Here is a 15877-nt window from a genome sequence, read left to right as displayed (position 1 = left end):
CTGGGGAGCTCATTCAAAGGCATGTTCCTTAGCATCTCTGTGACCTATGGAATCGTAGTCCGAGATGGGATCCAGGAGCCTGCCCTTTTTTTTTTTTTTTTAGATTTTTATTTATTTATTTGAAAGAAAGAGACAACAAGTAGGCAGAGAGGCAGGCAGAGAGAGAGGAGGAAGCAGGCTCCCTGCTGAGCACAGAGCCCAATGCGGGGGCTCGAGCCCAGGACCCTGGGATCATGACCTGAGCCAAAGGCAGAGTCTTTAACCCATTGAGCCACCCAGGTGCGACCCTGCCCTTGTGAGAAGCTCCCCTGTGTATGTTATTCTCCTCTCTACAGCATTTCAAGAAGATGGGTTAGAACAGTGAGATGCCACCTCACACCAGACAGAATAGCTGAAGTTAACAAGTCAGGAAACAACAGGTGTTGGTGAGGGTGCGGAGAAAAGGGAACCCTCCTACACTGTTGGTGGGAATGCAAGCTGGCAGTCACTCGGGAAAACAGTATGGAGGTTCCTCAAAAAGTTGAAAATAGAACTGTCCTATGACCCAGCAATTACACTACTGGGTATTTTTCCCTAAAGATACAAATGTAGTGATCTGAAGGGGCACGTGCACCCCAATGTTTATGGAAGCAATGTCCACAATAACCAAACTATGGAAAGAGCCCAGATGTCCATCAACAGTTGACGGATAAAGAAAATGTGGTATATATATGTATACACACACACACACACAATGGAATACTATGCAGCCACCAAAAAATATGAAATCTTGCCATTTGCATGACGTGGATGGAACTAGATGGTATTATGCTAAGCGACATAAGTCAATCAGAGAAAGACAAGTATTGTATTGATCTCACTGATATGAGGAATTTGAGAAAAAAGAGAATCATGGGTGAAGGAAGGGAAAAACGAAACAAAGCAAAACCAGAGAGGGAGACAAACCATAAGAGGCTCTTAATCTCAGGAAACAAACTGAGGGTTGCTGGAGGGGAGGTGGGGGGAATGCTGTGAATTGTGTAAGACTGACGATTCACAGAACCATACCCCTGAAGCAAATAATATATGTTAACAATAAAAAAATAATAATTAAAAAAATAAAATATTTAAAAAGTAAAAGGAAAGAAGAAGAAGATAGGTTAGAGGCTAGGGTGTAATAGTGGAAACTGCACATGAGGCTGACAGCTCCGTGGCACTTGGAGCAACCCTTGTGACTGGTGAAGGGTGACTGACAGCATTGTTTCTCTACTTCAGGAATTGTGATGCCTTAGCCTTTGCTATGGGCCAGGCATTGTTCCAGAAGCTCAACACTCATGACCTCGTTTAACCCTCACAGCAACCCAGAGAAGTAGGCATTACTGTTGTCCCCATTCTGTAGGGGAAGACACTTAGACACCATGTGCATAAATAACTTGCCCAAGGTCGCATACCTAGCAAGTCAGCTCTTTTCCACACTTCCTGCACTTCTACAAATTATGGTACAAAAAGATGGTTTTTGATCTATAAAATGTTTTTGCTTTCCTTCCCAACAAATCAACTTGTTACTCTTCAGCAATTTGTTCTAAATTTAAGTGATAATAGTGGATTAGGATCTGTATACTATTGGAATTTAATAAATCCTGTGGGATATAAATGCCTAGACAAAATCTTGAGTGGATACTCCTGGCAAGATTTATATGGGGGGTGGGGAGGAGGTGGGATTAGGTATGCCCTTGATCAAATGGGTCATCAGAAGACCTTTATACTAGGGGTACGCTGGGGCCCTTCTGACCCCCAGAAGGCATTTTATCTCCCTTTACACCTAGTTCGTTGTTTAAATTCGAATGCCCTTCAGTATCATCAGCAAAAATCTTCCAAGTCTTCATTTCAAAGCCCCTCCCCGCCCTACTTCAGACTTCAAATGACTGTGTCTGAAATGAAAAGCAGAAAATCACAGAACCTTTAAATGTAGAAATGTGTGAACATAGAACACTGACATGCCAAGTACAGTTGTAACATTATAAGTTTATTAAGAACGTTGAGATGTATTTGAAAAGTAGAAGGCCTGGTAATCCTGTTCATCTTATGTCTAAAATATGTTTCTTTTCTATTAATAAGTACAGCAGATGAACTGTGAGTAAAGAAGCTGTCATTTGCCACTCCTCGGAAAGATCCAAGAAGTTTGCGAGCGTCATCTCCCTTTTAGTGTCATTTCTGGTGTTAATGCAGTCAGACAGGTTTAACAGCTAGGTCTCTTCGCCTCCAGTGCCATTTCTGGAGATGGTAATTTGAGGAATTTGCAAAGTATGGCAAAAATGTGAGCCAATTCAAAGATACACTACGGTTCGTATATCAAAGCAAAAATACTTTTCGATGGTTTTTCAGAGATCCTCAAGAACTTGAAAATACAGAGACAGAGTCAGACTCTCCAGACAGTTTCTAGACTATTACAAATGCATACTCTTCCATTTCTTTTTGCTGAAGAAAGACATATTAATACTTCATAACCTGACATCATACAGATCCATGTTTGTTAAGTCAACCTTCTAGAATTGCAGGGTAGCAGCTATAAAATTGATCTCGGGAGAAAGAGTGCTGGCGCTGTTGAAGAACTTAGAGGATGAATATCAATATCAACTTTGGGCCAAAATTAAGATTTAGCTAAGAACTGGTAAGTCCATCCAGTTTCCAAAACTAGTAGCCCCACTGGCATGCAAAAGGAGTGCTTTTATAAACAATTAATGTTCCTTGCAACACACGGACACACACACAGAAGTTATTCATGCATAGTTAGGAAGTCATTTTCTGAGACTTTGGCTAGAAACCTAGCTTTCATGGATGAAACATTTCGGGTAACATCTCCAATATTCCCCTTGAGAAAAATGAAGTAACGAAATCCATTAGACACTTAAAGTTTGCAGCTCTTGTTTCATGTGGATCCAGTATTCTTTGTCTTGGCATGTTGTGATAGTTCGGCACAAAATAGCATCAGAAAAACCATTTTGTCCCTGAAGATAGATTCTGCACACCTAATCCATTAATCTGAGCTGATGGGCTTTGCCCAGAGTTAAAACACTCTGTTCTTACATAATGGCTTTCTTATTAAATCTCTGAACAATACCAATTTTTCTGGTGTCTACATTCAACCCCATATTCTAGATGTAAAAAGTAAAGAGAGAGAGGAGGTTAATTTTTTTTTTTTTTCATTTTACGAGGGTTCCTTTGGTGCTTGGTATACGTGACCAAGCGCTCTTCTGTTTTAGAAAATATTCAATCATGTGGTCCTCAGAAGAAGCATTTTATCATAGTACTGTTTCCCCATTATATAGGTGAGAAAGTTGAAGTTGAGCAGCTGGTCCGCTGTCAAACAGACAGTAGGCGGTAGAGCAGGGGTCCAGCTCCTGCTGTCTGGTTCCAGGGTCTGGGCTCCAACCACTGCACCAGGCTGCCTCTGTGCCTCATTCCAGACCACCCTCATAGTTAATAACGATGAGCTCAGCAAAGAAATGAGAATATTTAACATTTCCAGACCCCCTTTCTGGTCATTCACCAACAATTTCTTCCCCACAGATTGCATTCTAATTTTCAAAGTGAAGTTTCAGGCTCAAAGTTTTCGGCTTTGGAAAGGTGGAGCCTTTGAGATCACAGAGGACCAATCTTGGTAGATGGTCTCATGCAGAACAACTTAGCATCAAGAATATTTAAGATACTTAGCGAAAAAAATTGAAAGTGAAGTGGAGGCATTATAACTGGGTTGTACTCGGCTTATTTGAAAAGTTACTTTCAAATTGTTAAATCCCGCTTCCTACAACTTCAGTCTTCTGGCCTAGATTGAATTCAGAACACCGGTGCATTTTACAGTAACCGTTCCACTTGGATTGATAAGGAGCCATTAGTCTCAAGTTCTTATGCTCTGCCCAATAAGGAAAGCCACAAGGCCACCACTCCCTGACTGATAGGAGCCAAGCAACACTTTCCCGGGTTTGCACACACACATGGGTATTGCTGGAATAATGAAGATGTTGTTGTTGTTAATGGAGATATAACCTATTCCGAAAGTTTTGCGACGTCAGCTTACCACCCATCCAGACGGAGGAGCTCTTCGCTATTGGTCCGGAAGAGAGGGGTGTGGTTTCTCATTTTTATTTCCTGGCCAAGTTAAAGGAGACGATGCATTGACAGAGAGGCAGCCGAAGGTGGGGATCCTGAGGATCTGGGACATCTGGGCATCATTAGCCATAGTGAGGGGCCAGCCCACATGAGAGGCAGCAGGAAGGAAAAGAATCTTTGGCCAGATGTTCGAAGTCATGGCTGGAGGAAACACTGGCTTAATTTTTGGAAAAGATTTTTCTTCAAACCCTGAAGTGATTTTGGAAGCCACTCATTCTTTAAGGCCTCAGGATAAATAATTGTGCTAGTATATTGCAAAAAGGAAAAAAAAAAAATTCTAAACTCTATCCATGAAGAAGAGGTGGGTTTCATTTATAATTCTCAACTATTCAGAAAGGTTGCCAAACTCTTGCCCCACCATCCCTCTCAAGGCCCTCAAAACTCGGGCTCCAGTGCTCTTCTGCGAGCAGCGTCCTTGGTACTCACCGGGCTCAGATGCAGTCTCTTCCCGCCATGCTGGAGTTTGAAAGAACTCCCTTTGGGTTGTAGTGGGCCTGGAAGAAGCAGCTCCGTCATCCAGATATGTGTTTTAGTGTGTTGGGTATTTTTTCCTTCCTGCTGGGGCAAACATCACTTAGAATGATTTATCGTTACTCATTCGGAAGCTCTGACTACCCCAAAGAGAGGCTAACCACAAAAATTTCCTCTAAAAGTGATGCAGCCACAGCTGTCTAGGAGTTATTTAACAGTAATTCACTCTGGGCAATAGAAGAGTGATTATAAGGATATCACGTCTATTAAAACGTCAATCCAATTAAAGCCTGGGAGAGAACTCGAGAGAGCTCAGAGTCCCTATTCTGTGATTTGCACAGATTTTTTTTTAATATTTTAGATTAAATCATAAGCAGAAAAAAGTCTCTTTTTGTATCTCTGTGGTCTAAAATACTTAAAAAAAAAAAAGAACAGAAAAGGTGTTTAACCGATTTTTAATAAGTTGTCATTCGACAGGCTTTCTGTGTAAACAGTGCATTCAGCCTTGTCACGGTCTTCGAAGGTGGCTTTATCGATGGAGACCACTCGAGTAATTGAATGCAGTAGTTAAAAACATGACCTTCAGAGTCGGCTGACGTGGAGCTGAGACTCACGACCCCTGTTGCCAAAATGAGTCCTTTGCGAGTGTCTGGACTCTTCTAAGCTCCAGTGTCATTTGGAAATAAGGCCCATGGTGCTGTTTCACAGGGTTACTATCAGCATTTAGCCAGATAACATTTTAGGGTCCCTGGCATAGCGCCTGGCACAAGAATAACCATCCAATCAATGTTAGTAATTGTTATTTTAAAGATAACCCCTTCTCGTAACATTGGAGTCTCTCAATATTCAAGTTTGAACTGGATGAAGCTGGATTTTGAATTCTTTCAATCTGTTTCTATTTCACAGGCCAAAACCACTGCCACATCAGGGAAGGCCACATGGTAGATTGCTATCTTATTTATTAAAGCGATTACCATCTTATTAATAAAGCAAAAGTCGAAGTTCAGTGAAAAAAGCAAACATGTACAGAATGACTCCATTTTAAAAAATGTATATAAACTTGCTTGGAAAGCCATATATTCAAATATTATATTAGTTATCCCTAAACTTCCTGTATTTTCTCTTTTATACTTTTTTCCTAGATTTTCTGCAGTGAAACTGTATGACTTTCTTATTAGAAAAACACAGCATAGGGGCGTCTGGGTGGCTCCTTGGGTTAAAGCCTCTGCCTTTGGCTCAGGTCATGATCTCAGGGTCCTGGGGTGGAGCCCTGCATCGGGCTCTCTGCTCAGCAGGGAGCCTGCTTCCCCCTCTCTCTCTGCCTGCCTCTCTGTGTACTTGTGATCTCTCTCTCTGTGAAAGAAAGAAAGAAAGAAAGAAAGAAAGAAAGAAAGAAAGAAAGAAAGAAAGAAAGAAAGAGACACAACATATGCTGTTTTTAAAAACAGTATAGAGTCATAGTGGAACCAGTCTTTAGGTGTGTGTGTGACCCCCGCGTGGATCCAGTATGTGGGGAAGTAAAGATAGAGACTATGGAGGTGGGAGCAGGGAGCCCCAGGGATTGCTCTGTCCGTTTGGGGTAAGGTCCTGTAGATTTGGAGCCGTCGGCATTTCGTAATCTTCAGGAAGGTTTTCCATCTGCCCGGTTTGCCAGAGCCTTGCTCTTTATCTCAACTGTTCCAAGTATGTAAATAACTCCAAAAACTGATCTGGTGTCCTGGGGGCTTTTGGGACCTCTGAGATCAGAAACACACCAAACCCTGGCTGTCCACATCAGCTGTCCCCAGTGATGGCCCCAAAACAGACACAGTTGCAAGGGGGCGCGGTGGTCAAGCATCTGCATCTCTGAATCACTCCATCTCAATTTAGGGAAATACGTAGTGCATAATTTTTAGATTATTTAATTTTTTAAAATCCTCATATTTTTTATCTGCACTTAAGTGATGTGAGTTTCTGCTCCACATTTGTGGAATCTTTTTAAACATTCCTAACCTTAGGGCTTATTGATTCAATTTGGAAAAAAAACAAAAACAAAAACCTCAGAGATTTGGCCATATTTTTATCTCTTTTTATGACCATAACTCTTACTTCAGGAATATATATCAGAATTAATACGTTTCTAGATTGCGTTTATCAAAGTCGAGTGGAATCTGCCCACAGAGCTTGGTGCTTCCACATCTCGAATGGCAATAGAAGTGGTTTTCAGTGTAATTGTTTCTCTACATATCTTTATAAGGAAACACATGTCCAAACTGAGGATAGCCCCACTTTAAGTTTCAGCATGGTTTGGGTTTTACGGCATCCAAGATTTTCCTAACTACGCACCTCTTTTTTTTTTTTTTTTCCCCTTTCCTCTTCTTTTTTTGGTCTTAAAATACGCTCTTTTGGCTGGTTCAATAAGCTGTGCCTGCCAACCAGTTGCTTTTATGGTAATTGACAGCGTAGCCGATTTTTGGAACCTTAGAATCTAAAAAGGCATTTTAGCCCAGACTTCGGATAGGCCGAGCCAAGCTACTTGCAGAGTGAGAGATACAGCTGAGCTGAATGTAGGGCAGTCAGACCCTAAGTCTGTGCATGCTAATTAACAGCAGGGAAACGTCTGCTCTGGCTCAGACTTCAGATTTCTCTCTTTGCAGCGGCATTCAGAATCCTTCCCTCTCCTGGCAGATTGTGACTGGATGCCACTTCTGGACAGGAGCCAGGGAGACCACCTGTCTGCTGTGTGTAGAAGTGGCTTGAGCCCCCCACCGAGCACCTATCTATTGGCTGAAAAGATGCAAAACACTTGAATCAGATAAAAGCCAGCTAGTTTACACTTCAAAAGAAAAAAGCACAAGAAAAAAGCATCTTCACAATTAATGGAGTTATTTAATGTAAAGCAGTAGAGGGTACCTTTTCTGAGTTCCCCTCAATGATGTCAGTTCTCTAAAATAGCTGGGGTATTTCCCCAGATTTCATCTCAGAGTAAGGACTGGAAAAACCATCTTCCCAATCCAGCAGATCTTTATTGCCCTTTGCTTTCCTGCAAGAGCACTAATGTTTGAGTAAAAGGACCCCTGTTTGCTATCTTGCTTCTGCTAGCTCTTCTGGGAACTAGAACACACTACTCTGCAGGAGGTGGCTCTTAGATGCATAATATCCTAGTGACACTGGGCAACCCACCAACAACAGCAACAGAGAAAGCATGCCCTTCTAACACCCATTTATGTTTTGAACCAGAAGCACCCTGGACACAGAGATTCTCCCCACTCCCCTCCACCCCAAATAGTAGTAGCCACCTCTTTCTTGTTGGTTTGAAATGTTTGACACTGAGCTTCGTTACACCCTGTTTTCGCATTGCTCTTGAGAGAGAAGCAAAATGTCTCTTCTGTTCCTTACTTTTTATGAAGACCTTTCTTCTGTTGCTGGGAAAAGAACCTGAATCCATACCTAATGACACTGAACATACCCATCAGCTTTAGAAATGAAATGCAGGATGCAGTCTTTTGAATGCTGCTGGGGACCTTGTTGAAATCATGAAACTAATTAAGAATACCCGAACAGGGATTGGAATCTAAGTTTTACACTTCAAAGGTATTTTCATAGGCACTGAGCTGTAAAACTCATACACCCGAAGAGTAAGCAGAATTTTATAATTTCGCAGTTGGCTGTAGTAAACTTGTTTCTCAGTGGAAGGAGTTTAGGGAGACAAGCCGCAGTGCTACCAGCATCCAACTGCTGACTGCGCTGCAGGACGTACGTGATCACTCTTCCTCTTAAACGGAATCTCTCCATGGACCTGAACGGTAAATCCACATGTAGCCTCCACTCATTTATGGCATTTCTGGGTTCTGTAACCCATTACATATTTGATGGCCACAGGCTTCCTTCTTGTCGTCTGTGCGGTAATCACTCTTGGGTTGATCATTCAGGTAGGGAATTCGCCTCTGGTCCCCTTTGAATATGTGAGACTGCTTTGTTTGTAAGCCAGAGCATCAGTTACATGGTCTTTTCTAAATTATGTTTTGTTATTTCCCTAATGTTATTTAAGCTTCATGGAACTTATTCTGCTTTTGCCAAGTCTTTCCATTGAATAAATATCTCCATAACCTATTGCTTCACTTTGGCAACAGAATTGTTGCAATTTGTGGGCAAAATTGAGCAAAGGCTTAACTCTTTTTTTTTTCCTCTGTAAAATATCCAGTGTTGCTGGCTTTCCTCCTCCTAAACAAAGACCTTGACTTGTTCTCTGTTTTTATAGTACACTGTCTCTGTCATTCCTGAGTAAAGATTTACAGATAATAGGACGAAACAAAGAGTGACTTAACAGACATAACAGAGACATGCTATCCACGTACAGAGTCACTAATACAAAATAAGCTAAGACACAAAGTGCTTAGAATAGTGCCTGGCACGGAGGAAGGGATCTGTAAACTGGGATTATTGGAGTTCTGTGAATTAAAAATTGTCATTCTCTTTCTTTAATTACATAAGTAATTGTATAGTTCCAAAAATATCAAAAGCAGCCAAAATATAAGTAGCTATCCAGGCCAACCTAGTAGGGACCAGAAGATACAGTCAGTGACCATCCAGCTGCTCACAGATTGAGCTATTTCCCCCAAGGACCCCTAAATAAAAGGAGATCAAAGAAAGGGACTAATGTTTGTTGTTCTGTTTTGGGCCAGACACATAGCATCTCATTTATTCCTCATAAGAACCTTGTTATTTATGCACTAAGTGTTTTTGTTTTGTTGGCTTGCCTTTTTTTTTTTTTTTTTTTAAACTCCCTGGGACCCTAGGAAGGATTCTACAAAGAGCCCATAGTGACCCTTTATTTCCCCCAGGTCCACACCAGGAGGCCTGACTCAGGATGCACTAACAGGCTTTCCTAATTCTTTTCTTTCCTAGAGGACACAGGACTTTAGCTGCCTCCTCTCCATGGGCATATAATCATTCTTCTCCTGAACGTATCTTCCTTGGAAAATTTTACCCTGGTTACACTGTATTACGGTCATGCTGATGCTCTTATTCTCAAGTCCCATTACTGTCTTAGAGCCCAGAACTGGAAAATTAGGCTGCCTCGCCTTACTAGCCTTGAGCCTTGCAGAGCGGGAAAAGATGTCTTTTAAAAATATTGGGTTGAGGGGAACCTGGGTGGCTCAGTGGGTTAAAGCGCTGCCTTCAGCTCAGGTCATGATCTCAGGGTCCTGGGATCGAGTCCCGCATCGGGCTCTCTGCTCAGCGGGGAGCCTGCTTCCCTCTCTCTCTCTCTGCCTGCCTTCCTCTCCATCTACTTGTGATCTTTCTCTGTCAAATAAATAAATAAAATCTAAAAAAAAAAAAAAAATATTGGGTTGAGAGAGGTAAAACAGGAAGAGGAAAATACAGCTTTCCAAAGCCATACAACTGGAAGGAGGTCCTGGTTTTCATGTTTCCTGTATAGGGCAAAGTGCCTCATTTCGTAACTACTTGGTAATATTTATTGTTGTTGTTGATGTTGATGATGATGGTGGTGGTGGTGATGGTGGTCGTAACTTAACTTAGTTTTGGAATCTCATAGGCTGATGGGGAGTCTCAGCCCTGTTCCTTTGTCCCCACTTCCCATGCCATGCTAGCAGATCCTCTTTACCCTCTGTCTATCTTCCCCTCCAGCATGTCTATTTTGGGGTTCCGAGTACCATATTCTTTTAGCCTAAAAGCTACCTAGGGAGAATTAATCAAGATCAGTAGCCCATTTCATCTTTCTCGATATTGATGTTTGCACTGGTAGACATTAGTGCCTGAGAGAGGGAGGAAATGTACACCAAAAGAGAGAGTGCGTAAGCAAAGCTCACCCCATAATGCTCATTTCCTGCAGTGGGAAGGGTTCCTTTGCAGCTGGAAGACTGGTGCCTGCTTATTCTGATAGGGTCAGAAGCCCTGTGCTGTTGCATTGAATTTGCTACTCATTTGCTAGCTAGCCAGAGGGAACTCTTTGTCAATCCTTTTTCTGAAATCATGGTTTGATTCCCACGAAGTCATAGAAGGTTGAACCAGAGGCACCCTGAAGTTCTAAGAACTCTCTTTTTTTATAGTTGAGGAAATTGCATCCCAGACTTTGTGGAAGCATTGTAGCCTGTCCAAAGGTAAGCAGGTGAGTGGGGGAGTGAGAACAGAACCTGGCCGCAGGAAGGCCGCAGGAACCTTGTCCCTCTACTGTTTGCCTCTTCATTAAAAAACTCAATTTCTTGGGATAAATCAATGTCAGATTTTTGTATATTTATGAAAGCTATTTTGCATTTTTTATTACCTGTTCTCATCTTATTCCTGCTTCTTTGCAGAGAGATTTCTTTTGTATCTTAAACTACTTTATCTTTGTTAAACAAAAAATTAACTGACTTTCAACCATATTTTCTGATTAGCTTCTATTCCTGGTCGTTAATGAGGCAACTCCAGAGATTAAAACAGAAAGAAACAAGGAAAGAAAAGTAATCGAGTTTTTGCTTGTCTTTACAGATGCTCTGGAAAATGGATCCAATAAGGGTGACAGGTGAGAAATATGTTTTTATCCGCCATTTGTGCTTTTCACTGATGGCATTTTCTGTGGACACTGCAGTGGATTTGATCATTATCTTTCTTTTCTTGCTGAAATCCAGTGCAGCCCACAGGAAGGGACCAAGCAAGGATGACACATACTGGAAGGAGATTAATGCCGCTATGGCCTTAACAAATCTTGCACAGGGCAAAGACACACTGCAGGGAACCACCAGTTGCATCATCCAGAAGTCGTCACATATAGCAGAAGTCAAGACCGTCAAAGTGCCACTGGTCCACCAGTTTTAAGGGTTTGTCGCTTTTCAGACCAATGGCTGTTCTTCACGTCAGTGTTTTCCCATAAAGCCTCCTCCTACGAGCCGAAGCGGAAGTGGAAATGACTCCCTTTCAAACCTCTTTTTATTTTTAATTATCCTAACTATATCATTTAGTTGCTTCTATAAAAGACATATAAATTATAAAAACCTCACTTTAATCAAAAATAGTAACTTATTTTATGTTACTCAAACTATGCATCAGGTGTCTGCATTGCCGTTACAGTAAGTGCCTTGCTTCCCAAAAATCAGCAGCAACGTGGGCGTAGTGGAGCAGCTATGCCTCAAATGACAACACCGCCATGCTTGTTCGTCTGTGTGTCACTCCAGACGGGCCTCTGACCATTCCAGGACTGAAACCACACGCGCTGAAAGGCCTCACAATGTATTCAGTAATTCACGTGTTAAAACTTGGACATCTATTCAGCCCAAATGAAACGTTCCTCTTAAAAAAACAACTTCTGCAGCATTTAAAATTGTTCAGCATGCTTTTCAGAGTGACAGTGAGAATTTCATGCATGTATTTTGCCTGCCTATCAGACACACTACAAAGTTCCAAAAGGAAAGGAGCGGCGATCACATAACATGTACACGTAAAAAGAATCCCAGTGAATACATTGTGATCTGAAGAACTTTTTCCAAGCATTGCTGGAAAATGCCACAATGCCCTTTTAGAATTAATTTGGATTTTCTTTTTCTTAAGTTTTGCTGAAGTTCTTAAAAATTTTATTATATAAAGTACTCAAAATGTTCCCGTGTAGAACTAAACCTATAGTTTAGTTTTAACACATAATCCTGTTTGCGTTAAAGTTCAGTGCTTTTTGTGATGGAAAGCTTTTCATGTGGAATGGTTAAAAAACCTTTTAGTTGGTTCATTTCAAATTATAATTGCTGATGGACAATTTGTATTGCAACGAGAACAAGACAATGAAAGAAATGTATCTCTATGTGAATATACATATACACTCATAAAATTGGTTTTTAAATTTAAAACATATGGAAAACAAACATTGACAGTCTTTGCATTTTGCCAAGGACATTAAAGTAAAAATTAAGTGAACTCATGCATTAAAAGAGGGAACATTTTGTTTCTAAATTAGACTATCATTGAGTGAGAATAATCAGTATCAAGAAAGAAGAATATAGTTTTCAATCAAACAATAATATTCTAATCAGCTGGGGGAGACTTGAAACTTGAATAAACAGTGGAGATGCCAAATATAACAGAGAATATGTGCTACAGAGAAGTAAAAAGGATTTGACTCTTTTATGGTGGGATGTTTTTTCTGGGTATGTAATCTATTTTGTAATTTTTTTTTTTTTTTTTTAACTGGAAAGCTTTTTTGTGAGTGTGAATGAGAGCCATTAGTGCAGCCATGTGGTGGTATTTTTCTTTATTTTGCAAAATGTTTTTCAAACCAAAGGCTGCTCTAGTTGATATGTGGACAATATCAATCTTGATATAAATCGTAGGACACTTTTTCATGTAACATAGTATTTGGGGTTTGGGTTTATTTAGTGTAATGAAAATAATTTGATATAAAAATATTTTGTATATATATATTTTTACTTTGTTTTTTAAATTGCTGTTTGCAGTAACAGTAAGTGCAAAGCAGGATATGTTAAGTTATGACTGTATGATCAGATGAAGTATGAGTTCGTTTGGTTTACATCCTTAAATAGTTACAGATCCTTGACAAAAACTTTCGAATCCTTACCAATTAATTTTGTCATAATGTGATCATGTCAAAGAAAACGAAGGACAAGTACTTCACTCTTTTTCATACTATTATAAGTTATTCTGGTATTAAATATTTTAATAAAATTGACTTCGTTTTGACATATTTCAGTTAGATGAATGGATGCTGGTTGTTTTTTATTTGAATTAGTTGTAATTCATTTTTGCCATCCTTTTAAAAAGAATCAGCAAATTCGTTCTGTGTTATAAACTATAAATGACAAGGCATTATAGGAGAGCTTTCACATGATTTTTATTTTTAAATACCAAAGCTTGGAATCTGGCCTATAAACACATCAAGAAGATTTTATAATTAGCATATCCTTGGCAATATCTCCAATTGCAATTACTTTTAATTTATTTTTTCTTTTGCTGCTTTAACATTTTCTGGAAATTAAAGTTCCCCCCAATCCTTAAAAGAATCTTGAACAATGCTGAGCCAGCAGCTAAGAATCTAACTCATAATTTATGTTGTAGAGAAATAGAATTACCTCTATTCTTTGTTTTGCCATATGTAATCATTTTAATAAAATTAATAACTGCCAGGAGTTCTTGACAGATTGAAAATAAAAGTTAATTTCTAGACTTCAATGATCATATGAATTTTGTTTTCCTTTGAGAGTTGACCAGGTGGAGAAAGAAGAACAGAAGGGTCCATTATATGCCGTAAGTCTCTTTAGGTTGGTAAGCGATATGATATGGGAGCACTGCATGTGTATTAGGTTTGCTTTTCATCACCTTAGACCACCAACCTACCTTTTAAGAGCTGAGGAAAAGAGAGTATGATGCTGTTAAAATACATACATAAATTTAAAATGAACATTTGCACTAAATGCCTTCTTTGAATAGCTAATACAATAAGCATTATCACTGTGTGCTATGTACTGGAGAGAATCTTGGCTTTGAAGTTAGATCTATGTATCTCAGTTCTGTCACCCACTACATAAGATTCAGACTCAGTCATTCTGGACTTGGCTTTCTTTATCTGCAAAGTGAAAGGAATGAGCCATAGCTTGTAGACTGGCTACAAGGTTTAGAGATTACATAAAGTTTATAAAGTGCCTACCACAGTGCCTGGCATTTAATAGGTGCTTAATAAATGGAAGGTATTATCACATAATTATAATTCCTCTATATAGGGTTTGTGTGCAAGAAAGTAGCAATATGCACAGTGTATTGGGATACGGAGAGTTTCATGAGGAGCATTGGGAAAGGAAGTCTGACATGAAAGACTGCTGGGGAATAATAATAGTTGGGATCAGAGTTAGAGAGACCTTCAAGAAAGATCATTTTATTATTACTACCTTGAACTTCCCAGAGTAAAGAATAAAGTATAACAAATGTAGGAAAGAACAGAAATGCCAATACAAAACATAGCATGTTGGAGAGCTTCCTTCATCCATATCGGCTAGAATTGCTTTTCCCTCTATTCATCCTGCTTGATCTTGTTCAAGATGACGAAGAACTCAAGCTGCTCTCTGTATCCCTGCCTGCTCCAAGTAGCAGTGTTTAACAAACAGTGGCAACAGCCATGGTCTGCTTTTAAACTCATCCAGCTCAACAGCATAACATCATGCAAATAAACACAGAGAGTAAGCAAGCCACCCAGACTCTTCCGTCCAGGGCGGCTTAGGTTGGCCATCCCTTGGAAAGCAGTGTGGGGTGGTGGTAAGGACTTGGACTGGCATAACCTGGCTTTGCCTCCTCACTGCTTGGTGACTTTGGGGAATAGGCATAAACCTTGTGTACCCAGTGTTTGCATCTGTAAAATTTGATCTATGAAATTTACCTACTCTAAAGATCTATTGTGAAGATCAAATAAGGCAGTGAGTATAAAAGTACTTTGCAAACTGCATGTACTGTACAAATGTTAATGATTATTATTGTGTTCCAGATGACTCTGAAACACTTAATATCCTATAATTTTTGGCAATAAAAACTGTGGTTTCCATGAAGCATTGAAGACCACCAGATTTTGTCAAGTTCATATTGTGATCTACCATCTTTGGGCCCTCTTAAGCAAAGTCTTCTGGTCCTCTACTTCTTTTTTTTATTTGTTTTTTGTTTATTTTGTTTTTTTTTTTATCCCCACCCCCCCTTTTGTTTAACAGTTATGGTCAGAATTAGGTGACTGATTGTCACATTGCAGGGACAGAATCCTAACTTCATCACTTCCTAGACTGGAAACACATCTTAGAGATGGACTAAAAATTTGATTGGAGAAGTGTATGTATTGCCCATAATAAACTATTTTTTTTAAGATGAGAAAAACCAGTTTCTAAGTTTGGACAAACAAGCTGATGTGCTTTTTACATCTTTACACGAATGACTCCATGGAAATTCATGTAAAATTTGTCTCAGTAAGTCTTCTGAAATAAATTTCAGCCCAAAGCCAGCTTCTGAAAATTTGATCGGTAGTGAGTCTACTCTGACTTGTATTCATGACTTTTAAACAAAATTTAAATTTTTAATTCATGTTTTGTAAAAGTATAAACATAACTTATGCTAGCTGTAGAAACATCTAAGCAGTGTAGGAGGACATAAGATTTAAAAAAAAAAAAAATCCCATACCCTCTCTCTCCATGATCCCAATCTCACATCCCAAAGATAACCATTGTTAATAATGTCTTATGTCTATTTCCAGAAACTATGCTTATACAAACTTGTACTTTTTCATCTTGCACTTCTTGCC

General features: G+C 39.7%; 1 protein-coding gene across 2 annotated transcripts in view; it reads left to right on the top strand.

Moving 5' to 3' along the window:
* Window positions 1-15877, top strand: part of MKX (mohawk homeobox) — an 85371-nt gene that overhangs the window by 53395 nt on the left and 16099 nt on the right. Inside the window, exons 6-7 of one of the 2 annotated variants that reach the window (XM_082740936.1) lie at window positions 11095-11128; window positions 13806-13851. In XM_082740936.1, the coding sequence (XP_082597062.1) occupies window positions 11095-11128; window positions 13806-13851 (80 nt within the window). Of the gene's footprint in view, window positions 1-11094; window positions 11129-11234; window positions 13777-13805; window positions 13852-15877 lie in introns of those variants that run through there. The other variant, XM_082740935.1, reaches the window with a different exon arrangement.

Source organism: Mustela nivalis (genome assembly GCF_964662115.1).
Source record: "Mustela nivalis genome assembly, chromosome: 7".
Lineage (NCBI taxonomy): Eukaryota > Metazoa > Chordata > Mammalia > Carnivora > Mustelidae > Mustela > Mustela nivalis.
The sequence above is the reverse complement of the archived record's forward strand: the minus strand, read 5'-3'. Positions and strand labels throughout refer to the sequence as shown.